The 22,164-nt window shown below is 34.0% G+C and overlaps 4 protein-coding genes across 7 annotated transcripts; 2 read left to right on the forward strand and 2 right to left on the reverse strand.

Annotated features, from left to right (window-relative positions):
• Window positions 1–4: 4 nt before the first annotated feature.
• LOC103863845 (SNF1-related protein kinase catalytic subunit alpha KIN12) lies at window positions 5–6,326 on the forward strand. 4 transcript variants are annotated; one of them, XM_009141608.3, is made up of 11 exons: window positions 7–873; window positions 964–1,170; window positions 1,753–1,937; window positions 2,032–2,214; window positions 2,309–2,440; window positions 2,520–2,705; window positions 2,786–2,875; window positions 2,968–3,051; window positions 3,235–3,357; window positions 3,771–3,968; window positions 4,035–6,326. In XM_009141608.3, the coding sequence occupies exons 2-11, from the start codon at window positions 981–983 to the stop codon at window positions 4,146–4,148; spliced, it is 1,485 nt and encodes a 494-aa protein (XP_009139856.1). In that variant the 5' UTR covers window positions 7–873; window positions 964–980; the 3' UTR covers window positions 4,149–6,326. The 4 variants fall into 4 exon arrangements, with proteins under 4 accessions (XP_033145973.1, XP_033145974.1, XP_009139856.1 ...); XM_033290082.1 differs by having other exon boundaries at window positions 5–1,170; window positions 2,523–2,705; XM_033290081.1 differs by having other exon boundaries at window positions 7–1,170.
• Window positions 6,327–7,204: 878 nt separating this feature from the next.
• On the reverse strand, window positions 7,205–16,924 carry LOC117133574 (proline--tRNA ligase, cytoplasmic). The gene has a single exon (XM_033290103.1). The coding sequence runs from the start codon at window positions 10,817–10,819 to the stop codon at window positions 10,163–10,165; it is 657 nt and encodes a 218-aa protein (XP_033145994.1). The 5' UTR covers window positions 10,820–16,924; the 3' UTR covers window positions 7,205–10,162.
• A 298-nt stretch (window positions 16,925–17,222) lies between these two features.
• Window positions 17,223–19,368, forward strand: LOC103863847 (F-box protein At5g39450). The gene has a single exon (XM_009141610.3). The coding sequence runs from the start codon at window positions 17,481–17,483 to the stop codon at window positions 19,185–19,187; it is 1,707 nt and encodes a 568-aa protein (XP_009139858.1). The 5' UTR covers window positions 17,223–17,480; the 3' UTR covers window positions 19,188–19,368.
• Window positions 19,369–19,586: 218 nt separating this feature from the next.
• On the reverse strand, window positions 19,587–22,100 carry LOC103863848 (putative F-box protein At5g39480). The gene has a single exon (XM_033290084.1). The coding sequence runs from the start codon at window positions 21,417–21,419 to the stop codon at window positions 19,863–19,865; it is 1,557 nt and encodes a 518-aa protein (XP_033145975.1). The 5' UTR covers window positions 21,420–22,100; the 3' UTR covers window positions 19,587–19,862.
• Window positions 22,101–22,164: the final 64 nt, after the last annotated feature.

Consider the following 22,164-nt stretch of genomic DNA (forward strand, 5'->3'; position numbering starts at 1 on the left):
AATAAAATTTATAATTGAAATTATGAAAATGTTAAAATATATCTATTATATTTTAATTAATATTATAAAATTTTATAATAAAAACAATTTCAATAAATTTTCAAAATTAAATTATAACTTTCTAAATATAAATTTTATATTTATTATAATTTTATGATTTTTGATATTTTTATAATTATATTAAATATAAATATTGTTAATTTATTATTTGATTGTTACCGCATTAGGTAGTTAAGCAGTCATAAGTCATCCGTAAACGCACCAATTTTTAACCGCAGTACCAGTCGTACAAAAATTTTAAAAGCGCTAGAAACCGCAACCCCCCGCATCCACAAACTCTCGCAACCGCTGCGTTTGAACCATTCAGGCCCTTAATTGTTTTCTCCGCAGGTACATATGCTATAATAAATATACTAGGAAATAAAAATTGTGTAGTTAGTCAAACCACCCATTAACATTAATTGCAATTGTTATAAAATAGAAATATATTATTGGCATAAGAATTGTTGCATATATATGTGGATTCTAATACCATATAAAAACAAACCTTTTTACTAATATATTTTAAATTTATATTGTCATTTTGCAAATTAATCCAATATTAGCTAAAACAGATATTGACCATTAATTTTAACGTTCGGGTGTCAAAATTAATTTATTATTATGTAATGAGTCATCATGATTCATGGAAAAAGTGTGACTCGTTTTTTTCTTTTTTTTGTTTTCTTTGTCACTCTGACTCAGATTCTTGCATAAGTCAAAACAAGATAAAGACCAGAGAAATGAAATAAAAAAGGGTGCGACCGTGGACAAAGAAGCCATACAATTGCTTTTTCTTATCTTTTACTCCTCCTAGTCCCCTATTGTTTTCGTGTATGTGTTCATATGGTGTTTCAGATTTTCATTTCTCTTTATCAATCAAGAATTTTTCCGATTTTGATCTTGAATTTTTATCTATTGCAGATTTCCCCAACAGTGAAATGAATGGATCATCGAGTCAAATTTCCAGTAAGAGGAAATCAGTTCTACCAACTTATAAGATTGGTAAAACTCTTGGACAAGGATCTTTTGCGAAAGTGAAATTAGCTGTGCATAAAACTACTGGACACAACGTTGCTATCAAAATCCTTAATCGTGAGAAGATTAAGCAGATGGGAATTGAAGCAAAAGGTATATAACTTCAGTATATCTAGAATAAAACTACAAGATTGTGGCAATCCTTCCATGGTAATCAATAGCTAATGTATGCTCTTGATAGTACAACTAGTTGGTATGGAATGTATACGAATCTTTCTCATACTCGATTTCGAAAACTGACCTGGAATGTGACTATGACATATAACCTAATTGATAGTTTGTGCTATTGTTGTCGATGTGTTACATATTCTACAAAAAAAAAAAGAATTAAGTTGAATGTCTTGGTATATGCATAAGATCACTTTTTCGTTTAATCTTCACTTTTTTTTTTTTTTTTGACGTCGGTTTAATCTTCACTTATATATATACAAATTAGTGTTTCCAATATGTCGTTACCTATATTCGACAGACAAAATTTATACTATGTTTTTTAGGTACATAAGATCACTCTTTTATTGTTTCATATTTGTTTATACGTATGTTTTTTTATATACGCGGTACGTAAAACAACATAGTAGAAATTTTGTCTGTCGAATATAGGTAATGACATATCTTACGTACGTAAGATCAATCTTTTTCATTTAACCTTGATTAATGCATTCTTTAACCTTATAGTGGAGAGGGAGATCAAAATTATCAGATTGTTGATGCATCCTCATATCATCCGTCAATATGAAGTTATAGAGACACCAGAAGACATTTACGTTGTCATGGAGTATGTTAAGGCTGGCGAACTGTTTGACTATATTGTAGAGAAAGGTAAATTACATGAAGACGAGGCTCGCTATCTTTTTCAGCAGGTTAGTTTTTCTTTTAACTTTTTACGGTATTTTGCAAAATATATCTTACCTTCTTTGATTTCTAGTATTTTCTTAAAATCTTTTTCTTATTCAGATCATATCTGGTGTGGAGTATTGTCACCGCAATATGATCGCTCATCGAGATCTCAAACCGGAGAATATACTCATGGATACGAAATTCAACATAAAGATTGCAGATTTTGGATTGAGTAATGTCATGCATGATGGTCACTTTTTGAAGACCAGTTGTGGAAGCCCTAACTATGCTGCTCCGGAGGTATATATCATTTGGAAAAACTAATAATCATTTCATTAAATTCAGTTTCTATATCAAGTTTCAATTAATGACATCCGAAAATTTGTTTTCATAGGTTATTTCAGGAAAACTGTATGCGGGACCAGAAGTGGATATTTGGAGCTGTGGAGTCATATTATACGCTCTACTATGCGGTAATCTTCCTTTCGATGACGAAAATATGCCTGGTCTATTCAGCAAAATCAAGGTATATTATCCAACGATCTTTCGCAAAATCATCTATTATACATGTTTAGCAGTCAAATATTTATGTTCTTTTTTTTCAGAAGGGAGAGTATATTCTTCCAGATCATTTATCGTACGCCGCTAGAGATTTGATACCGAGAATTCTTACGGTTGATCCTATGATGAGAATTAGCATTCCTGGGATTCGTCAACATCCTTGGTTCAGTAGTAAACTTCCCCCTTATCTTGCTGCTCCTCCATTGGATACTACAGAACAAGCTAGAGAGGTTAGAGCCCTTTTCATTTTATCGTAGCAAAATAATATCATTCGTATGAATTAGTGAAGTTCACATATATTTTTTTCCAGATTAATGAGGAGATCATTCGAGACGTGGTCAACCTAGGGTTTGTTGAAAAACACGTTAAGGAATCTCTTTTAAACAGAATCCAAAACGAGGTATAAAGTATTTTCTCAATAATTAGTTAGGTATGTTTATACCTTAAATAGTTTTAAAAAGATTACTGAGGCTTCATATTTCACTGTTTTAGGCAACCGTTGCATACTATCTGTTACTGGACAGTCGACGTCGTAGTCCCAGTGACTATTTCGAGTCCAATGTTAATAGGATTTCGGTATTAATTTGCTCTCTTTCTCTACAACATAAACTCTAAACGAATTAATAAAACTATATAATTAAAAAAACATGGATGTTTTTACCAAAAAAAGACATGGATGCAATAACACTACCAGTTACTCATTTGATCTTACCATTTGTTGTATTGGTCTCTAATAGCCTGTGTCGTAATTTCTTTTAGAGTTTTAATTCGACGATTCCAGCTCAAACGGTTGCTCCGTTTCCTGCATTGGTTAATCATCACCTCATGGCTGGACTAAGACCACGGGTTAGCGCTGATAAAAAATGGACCCTTGGACTTCAGGTCAGTCCATGGTTGTTGAACCTTTGTCATTAATTTGACTTTTCATTTATTTTATGGCTGGAAATTTAGGACAATTGATAATCGTGGAATCTCTCTCCATTATACTTTTTAATGTAACCTCTCTCTCCTCTATACAGACATTATACTTTTCGACTTAATCGTTTTTGTTTGTAGAATACAATTATATAATACTAAAATAACTTTTAGTGTGTACTACTTATCTAAACTGCTATAGTTTAGTTTGAATTGTTACAGCTTAACTAATATAGTATATTGAGTATGTTTTCATATATCTTTTATTTCTCACTTCCATCGTAAATACTTTTGGATTGCACATGTTGTTACTTTATAACTTTTACCAGTCAAAACTTAGGATTGCTGTAGTTTAAGTTTTGTTCTTTCTATGTTGACAGTCTCAAGCGCGTCCTAAGGACATCATGACTGCTGTTTTTAAGGCTCTTCAAGACCTTAAAGTGAGCTGGAAACAGATTGGAGAGTACAACATAAAATGCAGATGGGTTCACCAAAGTAGTATCTCCAAAGAGAAATCTAACATGATGGAAGCTGAACTTGCGATGATCTCACCAACCGTTCTCAAGTTTGAACTTCAGGTATATATACATGGTTTATCGAATAAAGTTAAATCGAAAATAATTTGTATCTTTTTGTGTTTATAGCTGTACAAAGCAGGTGAGGGAAAGTACGTGCTGGACATCCAGATAGCTGATGGACCTCAATTTCTCTTCTTGGACCTGTCCGTCTCTCTTCTCAGAGAGCTAAATGTGGTCTGAAGCTCGATATCTCTTCGGATAATTCTTCCATGCTTCACTGCTTGGAATTCAATTATGCTATCTATGTTTTCTGTAAGCCAGCTTTGGTACTAAACAAAAAAAAACTAGTTAATTTGTATTTTGTCTATTTGCATGAGTTTTTCTCAAAATGCATGAGACAAAAAACAATATTTCTCAATCTAAATATGAAATTATATATTTAATGCCAACTTGAAAGAAAACATAGTGTAAGAGATTGATTTCGAACAATAATATGTCATATATTCGTGAGTTGTAGTTATAAGAATAAAAGAAAATCACTATAACTTCTTACAGTATAATGGTTTAGGTTGAATTCGTAAGAAATAAGAAATATCTACAATAGAACAGGAGAATATATATGATGTATCCTAGCTTGATATAGAAGACATCCTAATATTACTATTCTGTTTTCACAATAAGTCATCCTGAGTTACCATTGCTCCCAACATGGATAAGTACTAAGTGTTTAGTAATCCTCTTCATCTCAGGAGGAGACCAGGATATTTACATGGTGGATCTTTGTAACAAGTTAACTGCTACAATGTTCCTTTACGAGCAGAGCTGGTTCTTATCTATGGCAATATGAGCATTTGTCATGGGTCCATAGATTTATATTTTTTTTGTGTGTTGATTTAAAGGTCTATTCAATCTGTTAAAATTATCAAAAAAATTCATAATTAAGTAAATTTAATTTACTTATTAAAAACAAAACAATAAAAAAATCAATATTTTTACCATTAATTTTGAAATACTTTTTTCTTCTTTATCTCACATCTTAGAGTTCAAGTTAAAAGAAGTATAGAGAAGAAAAAATATATAAAATATTTCTAAAATAGTCTATATTTTGTGTTTCGCCCAATTCTATAATATTAGTTAAGACGGCACTGTTTAGGAGTGCTTCAAAGGCCTATGATAACAGGTTTAGTTATCTCAAAAATATATTGGGGTTATGAAAATATTTATTAGCTGGAGAAGTACCAACCGACCAAAGGTCTCCACATTTAATATCATGAGCCGTCTAATTCCTTCACTCCTGATTAAACCGTTTGGTTTTGTAAGAGTATTTTGATTTTTGAAAAAAGTTTGTTTTCTTAATTAAAATTTTGCTTTGGCAGAGGATATTTGTTTTACTTTGTTATTATTATCTTTTGACCTTTTGGGTCTTGGTAAGTTAAAAGGATATAGTTTCTTATGAAAAGCTTCTTGCGGAGATCGATGGATGATGCTATTGTTTTCAGTACAGTGAGAAACAAAAATTAATTCAAGAAGAACTTGTGTGATACCAATGTGTTAGCGGAACTTGATTCAGCGTAGAATTGTTTATTTAGCGTGAAGAAAAATGTGAAAATGTCATTTGGATTAAAAAAAGATTTTTGACTTAAATGAAAAGAAGAATAAAAAGTCTCATATTTTTATAACAAGAGAAATGCTGTGGTATAAAAATGTCATTTTCTTATCAAGGTTCAAAAAATTGAAAACAATGTGGAGAAGGAATGAGAGGAGTAAGATCGAGATTATATCGTAGAATTATAGTTCTCAGATTCTGTCTGGAGTGTTGCGAAGCAGTCTCATCACATATTCACATTTGTCTTATGAAATTCAAAAACCACACATAACCGTCACACATTACGGTCATTTATTTGAGTTAAGGACAGAGATCAAATCTCGACTCCTTGAATTCATTTTTTCTTTAACGATTTCTTAAATGTTTTGAAGCTTTATATTATCAATATCATTACTTTTTGTTTTGTGATTTTCAATTATGATTTTTGCTGTCTTACAGTCTTAACTCAATAAATCCGCTTCTTGCTTATCGCTTGAGTCAGATAGAATATTTCGAACAATATTGGTAAAATGATTTTAGAAAATTGGTTTTAGAAACATTTTTAAATTAATCTGAAACGGTTCTGCGAACGCTCTTTAGCTATTATGGTATCCCACAAACACATTAATTTCTAACTTATGTACCACGTACAAATTAATTAATAACATTTAAAACCACAACATCGCATCTGTAAACTCCCGCTGCTAATATATAAATAAATACTCACAAAATATAAAAAAAATTCAAAAAATAGTCTCAAACATAATTTTTTATTTTCAAAAAGAAATTTTGAAAAAAATTCAAAAAAAAATCAAAAAAAAATTATAAAAAATTTCGAAATTGAAAAAGTATAATTAGAAAACATAAAAAAATATTTCTTTTTTATTTATTTAAATAATGATTTATTATATATATATAGATAACAAGGGTATAAGAATCTTTTGCCACTTAATGAATAATGTATTTTTGAAAATACCCATTTAATGGTGGTAAGGATGAAAAGTGGTACCATGAAAGTGGTAAACATAAAATTTCCTCAACATTTTTAGTTAACTAAAGGTTTCTTGGTTTATTACTTTGAAAATATATTTTATGTTGTCTAAGAATTAAGATTATGTTTAAACAGAATATGGCATATTATTTTTTCTTCATATCAATTTTTTTTTGTTAACTTTCCTATTTTGCTAAACCACATTATATATATATATATTATTTTTTTATAAATATTTTGTTGTTTGTAAAAATATAATACGTAAAATATACTAAAAATAAAAATAAAGTTTAATAATGGTAAATAAATGTAATATTTGAATTTCATTAAGGATACCTCCGTAATTAACTATCGCAAAAATTAATGTGAGCGCGATACATATGAAACTGATTTCTCAAATAATTATATAGAGATTTTGCGTACACCAAATTATCTAATAAGAACAACATCAAATTTATATATGTAAACTTTAATTAATAGGCATACAGTAATATTAAGTATTCTTCTTATTTTTACATGAAAACCTACATCAAAATATACAAATCTAAAAAGTAAAATTTTAATTTAACAACTATGTATATTAATAATATACCAAAATCTAATAATTGTTAATTTATAGAATTTTAACTGTGTCTTGTAATCAAAATTTCATAATTCAATTGAATTTTCTCCTGACTTGCTAATTTTTGCATTTCTCAGCTGGCTTCACTTGTTGTGTACTGTTAGAGTATTGAAGTCGTATATGTTCGTGACAATCCCTTTTCTCTCAGAGGATACTTATATACTTAACTAAAATTTTCTATTATGACACTAAAAACGTTTTGGAGAATTTTCATGTTTATCATATTATTGGTATCTTTATTCATGTTTACTTCACTAAAAATACATTTTCAAAAATACATTATTCATTATGAGGCAAAAGACTCTTATGCGTTTACTATATATATAATAAATGACTATTTCAATAAATAAAAAAAATTTATGTTTTCGAATTATATTTTTTTCCAATTCGAACTTCTTATTAATTTTGTTTTTTGAATTTCTTTTTCAAATTTTCTTTTTGAAATCAAAAATTATTTATGAAACAATTTTTTAAAAAAAAAATTTAAAAAGTTTAAGCATTTATTTATATATTTACTATAATCTTAAACTCCACATTCCAAAAACAATATTTTACACTTCAACTCTAAACTCTAAATTTATATTAGTTAACCGAGAAAACCACCAAAATAATCTCCAACTTTTAAAAAAAAAATACAAAAAAAATCTGAACTCAAATTTGAGCAATTTAAATCACCAACCTTTTAATATTGGTCAATTTAATCTCACATTAATCTTGACTAGGTCATTAAACTTTTCCAAAGTCCACCGTTAATTATCATTAACCCTCCGTTAAATATGTAATACACCGCCATCGTTCACTTTAATACAATACAATTTTTTTTTAAAAAGAAAAACTTTATCACGAGCCCTAATAACTAAAATCTTAATTTTCCTTCCTCTCTCTATGGTGACACGAAGCTTGAACAATAAGATGGCCAAGATCATGCGGTAGTATTTATTGATATTTCTCAAATTACCCTTTGACTTTTACTTTCTCAAATAAAAGGTTCACTTATAGTATTTTATGATCGAATCTACAAGGAGTTAGAGCATACATATAATAATAAGCAGTGTTTAATCTTGGTAAAATATTAAAACAATAAATAAGCAAGCAAAGCGAACAAGACAGTTGCAGTTGATTAGTTTGAGGTTTGTAAACAGTTATTAGAAAGCGCTAGATCTAGGATTTCTATTCAAGTAATCAAGATTATAAAGGTATAGAATACTTGGGTTGTCAATCCTAGAACTCGACTTTTTATGTAAAGATATCCAGCTTTCGCATGCGAGTCTTATGTTTTGACTATGTCCAATATCTTAGATGTAGCTTGTTGATACGGATTGAACGTCGATCGATGTTATGGTAAGAACGTCGATCGATGTTCTCTTAGGCAAGCATTAACGAGTTGATCAATAGGTTCACTAGTATTGTTTAAATCAGTTGTCGCTTGTTTCTAAATAATCCTAGTTCAAAGAAATCAATTCTGGTGCAGAAACTACCGTCGTAGTTGTCCACAATCCTAAGCTCAAGATTTTAGTTAGCTACTCTAGAACACATTTAACAACAACTCCTTAAAGGATATTTATCACCTTAGAAATTCTAAATTTTGGGCTAATCCCTCGTGATCTATTTGAATCCTTAATCTAACAGATGAATTACTCAGACAGAGCAAACTAAATCATAATGAATAACTGAATAGGATGCATAAATAGAATATAGTTAGAAATACTGGAATTTCATGTACAAATCTCTGAAAGATTTTTGGATCTTCTCTCCAACCTACTAAAAACCCTAAGTATTGTTTGCTGTGAAAAGTAGAAAATATGAAAGTGTGTGTTGCCTAGAACAATGGAAGAGCACATAAATATTAGGTCAAAAGTTGGTCAACGGTATTTCTATAAATTTGTTGTGACTTGGAAATTAAGTCGGATGGAAACCTAGATGAATCTCGGGCGCTTCGCTATCGATTGACAGCACATGATGTGCATTGATAGATGTTTGTCTCTTATTGTCGATAAATCATCACTTTTTTTCAAAACACTCTTGGACTTGTAAATATGCGAAAAAGACATTAAAATAAAATAAATAGTTCCTAAAACACTAATATACTACGCCTAAAAGTGGATAAAATCTTTAGTATATTATTTATCACACTGCTCAATCAGGTGATAGAGAGGTACAATAGAATACTAGAGAAGATGGTAAAGTTGAAGAGCAGACTAATGACTGTGAGGTAGTTCAAGACGAGGCTAGTTGAACAGCATTCATTAAACAAAAAAAACACTAATAAAGTATCCTAAATTATAATCAAAACTTTATCTTCTAAATAGCCAAACCTTAATCATTAGACTTTGAATTGAACCCAATGTAAAACAAATATTTGAGTGAATTAGTTAAAAAAAATCCTAAAAACTTCTGAAATTGGCTTAAAAAGAAAAATGGATCAAAAACCTGGATGACTGCAGCAGCAAAGATAGCAAGTCTGCAACTATAATGAGACAATCGATGGGTTGTTGCCACCATGACCAAGCAAGTCGGTGGTTAAATAACCATTGATCAAACTGCTTTGGTCTTAGTTACATTCAGGATTCGTAGGCACCATAACTTGTAATTTCCGAATGCCTCGCAGGTATCAAAACGTATCAATCTCACTTTTCATGATCTTGTAGACATTTCCCATTTACTTCTTGGCTCAACATTCGCCAAGATGTTTAATACTTTTTTGTTTAACTTTTTTGCCTCTCTTATGCTGAAATAAAATTTATCCTTCTCTCCTAACATCTGAAGCTTTGTTTAGCCTCTAGAAAACTTGCACAACCTCATTTTTCTTTTGAGTGTAAAATTTGATTCTTCTATTACCAAGTATATGCAAATGTCGGAGATCTTATGACATCGTTACACACGCTTCTTCTCTCATAAATCAATTTGTGGATTTACCTTTTTGTGGGGTTTACTGAGCAATACATATGATAATAACTAATGAAAAGGTTTTATGGGTTTCTCTCGTAAAACAAGGAAGAACGAAAGAGATGAAAAGCATAACTTAGTAAAGAAGACTTTGAATCCTAAACATGCTATTAGTAACTTCTTCCCCAATAGGTCCACTTCTTGGCTGGCCTTCCTGATGCAAAGCACAAAGTGTCTTCTCTTAGTTCAGGCTGCTCAAAGGGAGTACATAGAGTCTTCGCTCCTGCTTCGTTTTCACCATTAGTATTCTCCTTCACATCATTCTGCACCTCAACTTCATCACACCATGGAGCTAAAACCAGATTCTTCTGTCTCAGAGCTTCCTTAAACTCATCCCAAGTTTCAACTTTTTGAATGCTTTCTTCAAGCTTTCTCTTGGCCACAACATAGAGATCTCTCTGTATTTCTTCCATCAAGCCCTTGACCCTTTCAACCAGGTCCACTCTTATCACATCCATCTTCACTCCAGTGTCGCGCCTCACCACTCTCACCTGATTCTTTTCCAAATCTTTAGAACCGAGTTCGATTCTCAAAGGAACACCTTTCATCTCCCAGGCTGCATACTTCCAGCCACAAGCATAGTTGTCTCCCTCATCTACTAAAGCACGGACTCCAGCACCTTGCAAGGCGGTTTTAACAGCTTGACACTCATGAGAGATCCTTTTAGTATCAACACCTTTGAAAGGGACAGGGACCACAACTACTTGATAACATGCCACTTTTGGAGGTAACACCAAGCCTTTGACATCCCCATGTGTCATAGCCATCACTCCTATCGATCTTGTACTTAAACCCCACTAGTTCTGCCACACCATTGGCTTTATTATTTTGCCTTTCTTGTCTCTTTTTACTTCCTTATCTTCAAAGGCGATTTCAAATATCTTTGAAAAATTATGTCCTAAACAATGCGAGGTCGCAGCTTGTACACCACGACCAGTTGTTGGTATAAAAGCCTCAATGCTTGTGGTGTAATCCGCACCAGCAAACTTCTCCTTGTCGCTCTTTCGACCTTTTATCACAGGAACCGCAAGAGGATCTTCATAGACGCGAGAGTAGATGTTCAAAACTTCAAGCACCTCTTCATCAGCCTCTTCCTTGGTGGCGAAGGCACTGTGTCCTTCCTTAGGCAAGCTTTAACGAGTTGATCAATAGGTTCACTACTATTGTTTAAATCAGTTGTCGCTTGTTTCTAAATAATCCTAGCTCAAGGGAATCAATTCCGGTGCAGAACCTACGGTCGTAGTTGTCCACAATCCTAAGTTCAAGGTTCTAGTTAGCTACCATAGAACACATTTAATAACAACTTTGTAACATCCCGAGTTGTGATATGTGAAAAAGGCTTCAGAGAATTGATTTGGCTACCTATGTCACCAAAGTTGACTTACCTTTTCCGGAGCACATCCTGAAAGAACTCCAGAGTTAAGCGTGCTTGAGCTGGAGTAGTGGAAGGATGGGTGACCTATCGGGAAGTGATTCGCGATAGCGTGCGAATGAGGCCAAAGCACGGGGAAAGGTCGGGTGGTGATTGCAGGGTCAGTAAACAATGATTTCGGGCCTTGGAAAATTAACGACCGGCCGTCAGATGAAATGGGGCCCACGGGCCGAGAGAGCGGGCGTGGGTGGCCCATTAGCCGTGGACGGGTCGGGGCGTTATAAACTCCTTAAAGGATATTTATCACCTTAGAAATTCTATATTTTGGGCTAATCCTTCGTGATCTATTTGAATCCTAAATCTAACAGATGAATTACTCAGACAGAACAAACTAAATCATAATGAATAACTGAAGAGGATGCATAAATAGAATATAGTTAGAAATACTGTAGTTTCAATACAAATCTCTGAAAGATTTTTGGATCTTCTCTCCAACCTACTAAAAACCCTAAGTATTATTTGCTGTGAAAAGTAGAAAATATGAAAGCGTTGTTGCCTAGAACAATGGAAGAGCACATAAATATTAGGTCAAAAGTTGGCCATTGGTATTTCTATAAATATGTTGTGACTTGGGAATTAAGTCGGCTGGAAACCTAGATGAATCTCGCGCGATTCGCTGTCGATTGACGGCACATGATGTGCGTCGATAGATGTTTGTCTCTTATTGTCGACAAATCATCACTTTTCTCCAAAACACTCTTGAACCTGTAAATATACTAAAACGACTTTAAAATAGAATAAATAGTTCCTAAAACACTAATATACTACAGCTAAAAGTGGGAAAAATCCATGGTATATCATTTATCACACTGCTCAATCAGGTGGTGGAGAGGTACAATAGAATACTAGAGAAGATGGTGGAGTTGAAGAGCAGACTAATGACTGTGAGGTAGTTCAAGACGAGGCTGGTTCTGATTTTGAGAATGAAGAGCAGAATGGTATTGGTGTTGAAGAAGAAGATATTGGAGATTAGGAGAGCAATTTGGAGATATTGCTCGAGAACAGGTTGTAGATAAAAGTGATGAGGACAGTGGAGACGAAATTTGGAACGATGATACTATTCCGGATCCATTATCTTCTGATGATGATGATGAAGAAGAAGTTTTAAAGCATAGGGAAGAGGTCGCAAACACAGAGGGATGTGAAGAGCTTTTGTATTTGGGGAAGACATATGGATGTGCATCCGATTTTAAAGTGGCTCTCCTTAGGTATTCACTCAGAAAAAGATAGGACATAAAACTTTACAAGTCATGTTCTAAGCAACTTTGTGCGAAATGCTCTGATGTTGAGTCGAAATGTCCTTGAAAATTTTACTGCGCTTATGAAAGTAGAAAACATAAGATGCAGGTAAAAGTTTATGTGAATGAGCATACTTGCTTAAGGTCAGGATACTCGAAAATTCTAAACACATCTTCAATTGCTATGTTGTTTGAAGAAAGATTAAGACTGAACCCGAAGCTCAAGAGGACAGAGATGGCAGATGAGATAAAAAGAGAATATAATCTGATTTTCTCCGAGGATCAATGTGGCAAAGCAAAAGCTACAGAAAAATAAAAACCAGCCATGAAGTTCATTTTTCTCGTATTTGGGACTACCAAGCAAATATTCTTCACACGAAACCTTACTCAACGATGGAGATTGAAATGATTCCAGAACCAGTTTTACAGAGCAAACAAAGGTTTGATCGTCTTTACATGTGTTTTGCGGGATTGAAACATGTAGGCCAATAATAGGTTTAGATGGAGCCTTTCTGAAATGGGATATAAAGGACATTTTTTGCTGCGATTGGAAAAGATGGTGACAACAGGATAGTTCAAATTGATTGGGCAGTAGTTGAAGTGGAGAACAACATAAACTGTGAGTGGTTTGTTAAACACTTGAAGGAAGATCTTCGACTTAAAGATGGTGCAAGATTCACCATCATATCAGAAAAACAGAAGGTTAGTAGTTAAAGCTTTAGTAGAATCTTATGACTTTGTATTTGAACCGTATAAACTTTAGTAGTTAAAGCGTCTCTGTATTATGTATTTCTCTGTATTTTAAGTGTTAATTCTTTATTAGTTCGTAGTTAAAGCGTTAGTATTGAACTCGGGACAAAAAAATTCAAGTTAAATAATAGGGTTTGAATACAAAGGGCAAGTTCGTGAGTTCAGAAATCCTAAACTATAAGCGTTATAGAAAGTAGAAAACTTGTGATGACAAAATTCTTCACGTCTCTTTTGGAGTAAGACTTGATGTATTATAGAAAGTAGAAACAGAACATGTAATGACAAAATTCTTTTAGTACATACAATACTACAAAAGCTTTATAGTAAGAGTTTAATTGTTTCCTTTTACAAAAAAAAAAAAGAGTTCAATTGTTTTGTTGTTTTGAATTTAGGTGTTTACACTTCTTAAGCTTTATACTTCTAAAACACGTATTATAGAAAGTAGAACAAAACACGTGATGACAAAACATATTATAGTAAGACTTTTGGTGTTTTGTTGTTTTGAATTTGAGTGTTCCGATTTAGTTTTTTTTATTTTTTGCTAAATGCAGGGTTTGGTGAATGTTGTCAAAAATGAACTACCTGAAGTTGAACACCGTATGTGTGCAAGACACATTCTGTCTAATTGGAAGAGAGATAGTAAAGATCCTGAATTGGAACGTATGTTCTGGATAATAGCACGCTGCTACACAAAAAGAGAATATGAGGATTCTTTAAAAGTACTTAAGAAGTATAACAAAAATGCGCATAACACTTTTATTCTCCAAAATTCTCTAACATGGTCTAGAGTATTCTTCAGATTAGGATCATGCTGCAATGACAACTTGAACAACCTATGTGAGTCATTCAATAAAGCCATTAGGGAAGCAAGGAAAAAGCCATTACTCGACATGTTAGAGGATATTAGGAGGCAGTGTATGGTTAGTAATGCAAAGATGGCTATTGTTTCTGGTAGGTTGAAGACAGAGTTTACTAAGAAAGTACATAGTGAGATTAAATTGACAAAGGAAAAAAGAAAAAAAAAAGATTGTAGAAGGTACATGGCGTATGGTAATTGACATGAGATTGATCATCATAGTGTTTCATATAGTGTGTATATGGACTTGAGAGCATGTGGGTGTAGGAAATGGCAGCTTACGGGAATTCCTTGTATACATACCGCGTGTGTGATTGTTGCAAAGAAGATAAGGTTTTATGATTATGTTGTTGATTACTATACAACAGAAAGGTGGCGACAAACATACAACCGTAGAATCAAAACCTATCCAAGAAGTTCTGGCCTAGGTTAGGTAGGATAGGAGTTCTGCCACCACCATTTAGAGTAGGCAATCGTGGAAGACCAAGTAATCATGATATGAATAAATGTCTTAACGAATCTTCAACCAATAAGAACAAGTTAAGCAGAGATAAATGTATCATGACATGCTCTACGTGTCGAGATCGAAGGTCATAACAAGTCAACTTGTCCTAATGAGAGAGTCAAGAATGGGCCCAAAAGGCCAAGAGGTCGACCACGAAAAAAGAGATTTCTGTATGATTCTTATTTTTTAATTACTAATGGGAAGGATTGAATCACAGTTTCTTTTAACTACTATGGTATATTTTGTAGGGAGATCTCTCTCAAGCATCCCAACCATCTCAAGGACTACCTCAGCCTCAAGTGTGATTGTATCCCTGTTTCTATCAATGTATTATCTTTGTGTTCAAACTTATTAGCATGTATTTGAAACATAATAACCAGAGTAATTGTGTTGCATCATAAGCAGAGTACTTATATCATCGTTCTTTTTGGTTGTTGTGTCGCTGAGGCTAAACATATGAATCATTTTTTCTATGTTAAGCAGAGACTAAATAAGCAGATATCTAAAGTGCTACATATATCTTAAAACCTTTAACGTAATATTGTTGTTTTGCAAAGTACTCAGTTTATCTTAAAACTCTAGATTATGTTTTGTTTTTTGTAAAAAAAAAGCTTAAATGACCTAGTCAACATAAATGACCTAGTCAACATAAATGTAAGATTAAATTGGCCAATATTAAAAAGTGGATGATTTAAATTGCTCAAATTTGAGTTCAAGTTTTTTTTTTGCTTTTTTGATAGTTGGAGATTATTTTTGGTGGTTTTCTCTTAGTTGATCATAGGGTTATAAGTATCTTTTTCTTTTTAAAAATAAGAGTAAAAGTGATTAATGTAAACATGAAAAGTAATATTAAAAATATGGTATTTTTCGCAATTTCCCAAAAATTGTTACCATAAATATAGTACACAAAAACTAAAGCGACCAAAATATTTTATTAAAGAAAGTAAATACATACTAATATTCCTAGGATTAACTAATCTAAATTTAAAGTTTAGATTTGAAGGGTAGTTTTAGAAAATAAGTACTTAAATTTTAGAAAATTTTAATATAAAATTTTTTAAAATAATTTCAATTCTTTATTTGGATTTCAAAAAAAAAATCAATTTTTTTAGATTCAAAAAGTAATATTTAAAAATAATAACAAAGGAGTTTTTTTATCTTTTAATGAAATTTATTTTGGTCATTTAATGAAATTTATTTTGGTTATTATCTTTTAGAAGAATTGCCCTAAGATTTGCTTTTATTACTTAGCTTGCAATAAGAAACACAATGTTGTCGACAGGTGAACGAATGTGTGCATGGGGTCAGGTACAATGCTGCCTATTTTGTGGTGAACCAAACGAATCCAAGGATTATTAATTTTTTGTTTTCCCTTACACTTACCCGCTCTGGTTAGAGGTTGTTGGTACGCTTCTAGGTCGTTCCCTGATCCTGATTGGGAAGAGACCCTCACTCACCTCGCAACTCATGGTTTTGATCATCTCACCTACCTACTCTTGAGACTCGTGTTTCAAACTAATGTTTACATGGTTTGGAGGGAGAGAAATGATAGGAGGCATCTTAAAAAGCCTCGACAAATTAGTCAATTGGCCAAAGTGATCGGGAGAACAGTGAGGAATCGAATTTTGTCAGTGAATTACTCGGAAAAGCCTCGACGAGGACTGATGCAACTCTGGTTTAGTATTCATACTTAGGCCTGGAAAAAAATTATTCCTCTTTGTACATAACTTTTTTTTTTGCTCATGATTAATAAATTTAACATCTCATCAAAAAAATTGCCCTAAAATTTATGACATTACAGATGGCTCACATTTGTAACACATTTGGTTAAGGGTTATGACAAATTTAACAAAATTATGACATTACAGATGGCTCACGTTCTCATCGATCCACTATTCTGAAATTGATTCACTACTTTTTGTGATAATATTGGAGTGTAATCTTCTTGTAATACATTTGGTTAAGGGTTTGAATGGTAACGTGCGGGACAACTGCAGAATAATTGCGGTGCGGTTCAAATAGTAGAAAAAACATATAGATGCTATAGGTATATGTAGAAATTTTTGTTACTGTTAACGGCAGTACGGTGCCGAGCGAACCATCACCACTAAACTAAAAAATAGTTTTAGTTAGATATTTAACAATAACATATTTTTTTCAACGATATTTTTTATATAATTTTGATTCTTAGTTTTTTTTATATTATATAAGATTTTAAATGAAAAAATAGAAAAGTATGATTCCGTTGATGTTTTAAACTAAGGCTGGCAGTCTTTAGCGTCAGCGTTTAAAGGTTGTCTGTTTTATAAGACAAAGTCAATAAAAACGAAATCCCTTCAAAGACAACGTCAACTAATAGTCCCCACAGGCTACAGCCAACGGTCCCAATCCGGACATATTGTTAAAATAATATTTATTGGATCATAAATATAAATATAAATATAAATAATATTTTAATAAAACAACCACTTAAGAAAGACTGTTACAGTCAACTACAGCTTGAAACGAAAGACGACTTTTCTCACATGAAATCCTCTTCTTCTGATCTCATTCAAACCCCCAAAGCTGCCTTTCGATCATCGAATTGATTTTCTGTGTTTCAATTTCTGGGTTTACTGATTTTATTACGAAACTGGATTCGTAACAGATGAAGATCGGAGACTTGCTGTCGGAACTGCTTCTGTCTCTTCCAGAAGATGTCTTTGCTCTCATCTCTCGTTTCCTTTCACCAACCGACGTTTGCAACCTAAGCCTATGCTGCAAAACTCTCCGTGACCTTGTTGACTCAGAGAAGATATGGCTCGTGCAGTGCGAAGTCGTAAAGGTTCTTCCTTTATCTGAAATAGTCCAATGGCGAGCAGGTATCTCTTCTTACAAGGCTCTTTGTCGGTTTCTCGTAGAGGTAACGAAGCCTCTTGTTGGGGTTTGGGTTCACCAGAACCCTGAACTAGGGAATGTTGTTTACGTGATGTCTGGTTTCTTGTCTGTGATTGGTTGTCGGATCATTCCGCAAGAAGTTGGTTCTTTGGGGATCCAAGAAGGGAGGCTTCTGTGGTCGCCTGTGTTTGAGATCGTCTCTGGTTTCGATGGCTCGGCGAGGTTTTTCCTCCATGGGATAGATAGAGAAAGCAGTTACTTGTACCCTGGTTTCGTTACTAGCATTGACAAGTGTTGCAATGTGCTTCTCCTTGAGGTTGAGCCCAAGAGACGAGAGATTGAGAGAAGGGCGGAGAAGGTTCTGTTTCCTTTTTGTAAGCTACCTTTTTGCGATAGGAGGAAGTTGCTTTACTTGGTGACGGGCCATGTAGGTTTACCAGTGCCTGAGCTATCGCTGAAAGATGATAAAGCGAAGTCGTTGGAACGCAGAACCATGCTGCTTAAAAGTGGTGGGAACTGGAGTCACATGAGCCTGGAGGATGAGTTGTGTTACGATCCGATTCAGGTGGAGATCAACGATGAGTTGTGGACGCATCTTGGTTACGGTGGAGATTTTCGCCACGTGGATGATGAGGTTCAGGTGCAGGGGACACAGAGGAAGAGCTTAAGCAAGTATTTCAGAAGTGGGATCAAGAGCATCTTGAGGAGGTCTAACTCAACTGGTTCAAGTTCTTCTTCTGCAAAGCAGCAAGCGTCTTGCAGCAGTGAGATTAGACGTTTCAATCTCCAAAAGTTTCTTAGCGCTGGTGATTTTGTAGGTCTTAGTGTTAAAGCTTCAAAGATTAAGCTGACTTCTTACCGAGGTTGGCCAAGCATGCACGAAACTCATTTCGCTCTTTATAAGCTACCAATTAAGATACCTGTGGAAGAGAATCAAGAGTATGCTGGCTTGTGGGGAGGAACATTTGGCTGGCCACCTGGGAAATGCACTGAAGATAAACCCGGTAAGGCTCTTTTCTTACTGATGCTCACTTATGAAAAATCTCAAGATGGTAGTGAGAGACTTCTTGTCGGGACTAAAATACTAGAAGGCACTCACTATGTGATGCATCCTAATGGATCTGCAATGTTTGTTGTAAAGATTGGTTCGCCTACTTCTGAGATCTTTCCTTTTGATGACACAACAAATGGAGAAGAAAAATATAGTTTTGAGTGTTGCTACACAGGAGAAGGTATTGCAAAGGGTTATGGTTTTCGGTATCCTGGATACAAACCGGGTTCACTTTTCGTGACATCTAAAGGTCTTCTCATGTTTGTTTTGAAAGAAACTAAAACTGTGTTGACGTTGCAAAGACTTAACCTTGAAGAGCTCTTGAAGAAAGGCGTTTGTGTATCGCCTTTGCCTCCATGTCTAAATTTTACTTATCTGACAAAATCTCACACCAATGTGTTTGCCTCAGGACAAAGAACATCATAGAAGGCTTCTTCAACATACATGTCTTGTCTCGTTTCCATTATATTTTCATTGTTGAATGGGAAAACCACAACATAAAAGTATGCTTTCAGTATATGTATGTACTAAGTATATAAAACAATGTATTGCTACGGTAACTAGATTTGTGTTTTGAATTAAAATATACTCACTCCGTTTCATTTAATTATCTTTTTTTATTTGTGCACATTAGTTTTATATATTTTCTAAATAAAAACATAATCACTTACACATTTAACTACATTTCAATATAAAAATAGACTGGAAAATATAAAAAGTAATATATAAAAGATAAAGCTAATAAATTTTGTATTGAAATTTAAAACCTGACATTTATTTTAAAGTGAATTTTTATTTTACAACAACAATTAAAAAAAAAGGAGGTAGTATAAAACATTGTATTGTTGAATGAACTAAAGAGAAAATTACACAAATTCAAGTTTTGTTAAAGTATTGTTTGAAATAAATAAAAGTAAAATCTCAGAAACATTAGAGATATCCTTTATTGTGAGTGTAAATGCAAGAGTCAAATGATGACACAAGACATTCAATAATGAGTTTATATCGCAGAAACAAGACAAGATATGGGAGAGAGCTTTGAGTATCTGTTGCAGAGTGATCCATTTTCCAACACTGCCCGGAAGAAGACGAACAGATTCATCATGACTTGGTAAACACGTTTGTGTAAGACGTTTCCATATAAGTAAAGTTCTCAACTGGAGGCAGAGGAGGCACCCATAAACCAAAACCTTTCTTCATGATCTGGTCAAGGTCTAGTCTTTTCAAAGTAAACACATCTTTAGTTCCATGCCAAACGAACGCGAGATGATCATCAGAGATCACGTAAAGTGAACCAGGTTTTGAACCAGGATAACGGAAACCATAACCATTTGAGATACCCTTTCCTTTATAAGAATGCTCAAAGTCTCTTCCATCTGCATCAAACGGAAAGGGCTCAAGGGAAGGTGTGTCGTCTATATCCACAACAAACATTGCTGTTCCATTGGGATGCTCCACATAGTCAGTGCCTTCGAGTATCTTCGTCCCAACAAGACGTTTCCCATTGCTCTTTCTAGATTCTTCGTAAGAGAGCATCAGTAGATAAAAAGCATGACGTGTTTCATCTTCATTACATCTCCCAGGTGGCCACCCAAAAGTTCCTCCCCACAAACCAGCATACTCTTGGTCATCTCCAGGGCTCTTGATTGGTAGTTTATGCAGGCAAAAGCGGTCTAGGTCCATTCGTGGCCACCCTTTGTAAGAAGACATCTCAGTGTAGGAAGCTTTGAGACTAAGGCCAAATGTGTCACCAGCGCTAAGAAAGCTCGAGAGATTCACACATGGAGAAGCACCCATCTCGTTTATGTCAACCTGCGTAGGATTGTAACACAACCCATCCTCCTCCAGGTTCATGTGCTTCCAGTTCTTACCAAACTTGTGCATTTTAAGGAGCATGGTTCTACGTTCCAACAACATCCCTTCTTCATCTTCTCTCCTTGTGGGAAACAACTTTACATTTAATGGTTCAGATTCATGTAGAAGACCTACATGGCTTGTCACTGATTCTATTAAGTTTCTTCTATCGCTATCATCAAGCTTCTGAAATGGAACCCCACTCTTCTTCTCTTGACTGGGCTCAACCTCGAGTGAGAGCACATTGCAAGTCTTGTCGATGATGCCTGTAACAGAACCAGGGTACACGCAACTTCCTTCTCTGCCTCTTCCATGGAGGAAGAACTTGGTGGAGCCATCGAAATCAGAGACAATCTCAAACACAGGCGACCACATAAGCCTCCCTTCTTGAATCCCCAAAGAACCAACTTCTTGCGGAATGATCCGACAACCAATAACAGACAAGAAACCAGACATCACGTAAACAACATTCCCAAGTTCAGGGTTCTGGTGAACCCAAACCCCAACAAGAGGCTTGATCACCTCTACGAGAAACCGACAGAGAGCCTTGTAAGAAGAGATCCCTGTTCGCCATTGGACTATTTCAGATAAAGAAAGAACCTTTACGACTTCGCACTGCACACGCCAAATCTTCTCTGAATAATCCACAAGGTCGCAGAGGCTTTTGCAGCATAAGCTTAGGTTGCAAATGTCGCTTGGAGATAGAAAACGAGAGGTAACAGCAAACACATCTTCTGGAAGCGAGAGAAGCAGACAAGTACTACCAACTGATTCTTCCGACCGTAACTCTCTGATCGTCATCATATTATGACACTCAGGGATCAAATCTGTTCGTAAAGTCGAAATGGGCTTTTGCCGGATTCTCAGAGTATTAAGATAGAAACGTAGACTGGGTTTTTTTTAACGCACGAAAAAATCAAACTTTCAGATCACACATCAAAAGTCAAGAAGACATCTTCTTCTTTTTTTTTTTTGGTCGAATCAAGAAGACATCTTCTTAAAAAGTCTACTAATCTACTGAAATGGACCGACCATCCGATTGGACCGGTCTATCCGTGACCTTGAAACTATCCGGTCCGGTTACACCTTAAAAACCGGAAAATCATGTCAAAAACAATGATCCGGACCGGTGGTTTTCTTCAAAATTATTAAGAGTTTTTAATGAGAAAATTTCATATATCACTTGAAAGATAATTTTTCACAAAATATGAGAAAAAAATTCTAGAACAGAGCATTCATGAAACAAAAAAAAAAAAAAAACACTAAAGTATCCTAAATTATAATCAAAACTTTACCTTCTAAATAGCAAAACCTTAATCATTAGACTTTGAATTGAACCCAATGTAAAACAAATATTTGAGTGAATTAGTTAAAAAATCCTAAAAACTTTTGAAATTGGCTTAAAAAGAAAAATGGATCAAAAACCTGGATGACTGCAGCAGCAAAGATAGCAAAAAGACGCGCTTCGATCCTAATCCTGCAACTATAATGAGAAAATAGATGGGTTGTTGCCACCATGACCAAGCAAGTCGGTTAAATAACCAATGAT

This window comes from Brassica rapa, chromosome A04, assembly GCF_000309985.2.
Source record: "Brassica rapa cultivar Chiifu-401-42 chromosome A04, CAAS_Brap_v3.01, whole genome shotgun sequence".
Taxonomy (NCBI): Eukaryota; Viridiplantae; Streptophyta; class Magnoliopsida; order Brassicales; family Brassicaceae; genus Brassica; species Brassica rapa.

Excerpts from the sequence above, each read along its gene's own strand:
- LOC103863845 (XM_033290081.1), top strand. The coding sequence starts at position 876 with ATGTGTTCATATGGTGTTTCAGATTTTCATTTCTCTTTATCAATCAAG. Across the intron at positions 1,938-2,031 it reads CTCGCTATCTTTTTCAGCAG|ATCATATCTGGTGTGGAGTA; the intron begins GTTAGTTTTTCT and ends TTTCTTATTCAG. Across the intron at positions 2,215-2,308 it reads CTAACTATGCTGCTCCGGAG|GTTATTTCAGGAAAACTGTA; the intron begins GTATATATCATT and ends TTGTTTTCATAG.
- LOC117133574 (XM_033290103.1), bottom strand. The coding sequence starts at position 10,819 with ATGGCTATGACACATGGGGATGTCAAAGGCTTGGTGTTACCTCCAAAA.
- LOC103863847 (XM_009141610.3), top strand. The coding sequence starts at position 17,481 with ATGAAGATCGGAGACTTGCTGTCGGAACTGCTTCTGTCTCTTCCAGAA.
- LOC103863848 (XM_033290084.1), bottom strand. The coding sequence starts at position 21,419 with ATGATGACGATCAGAGAGTTACGGTCGGAAGAATCAGTTGGTAGTACT.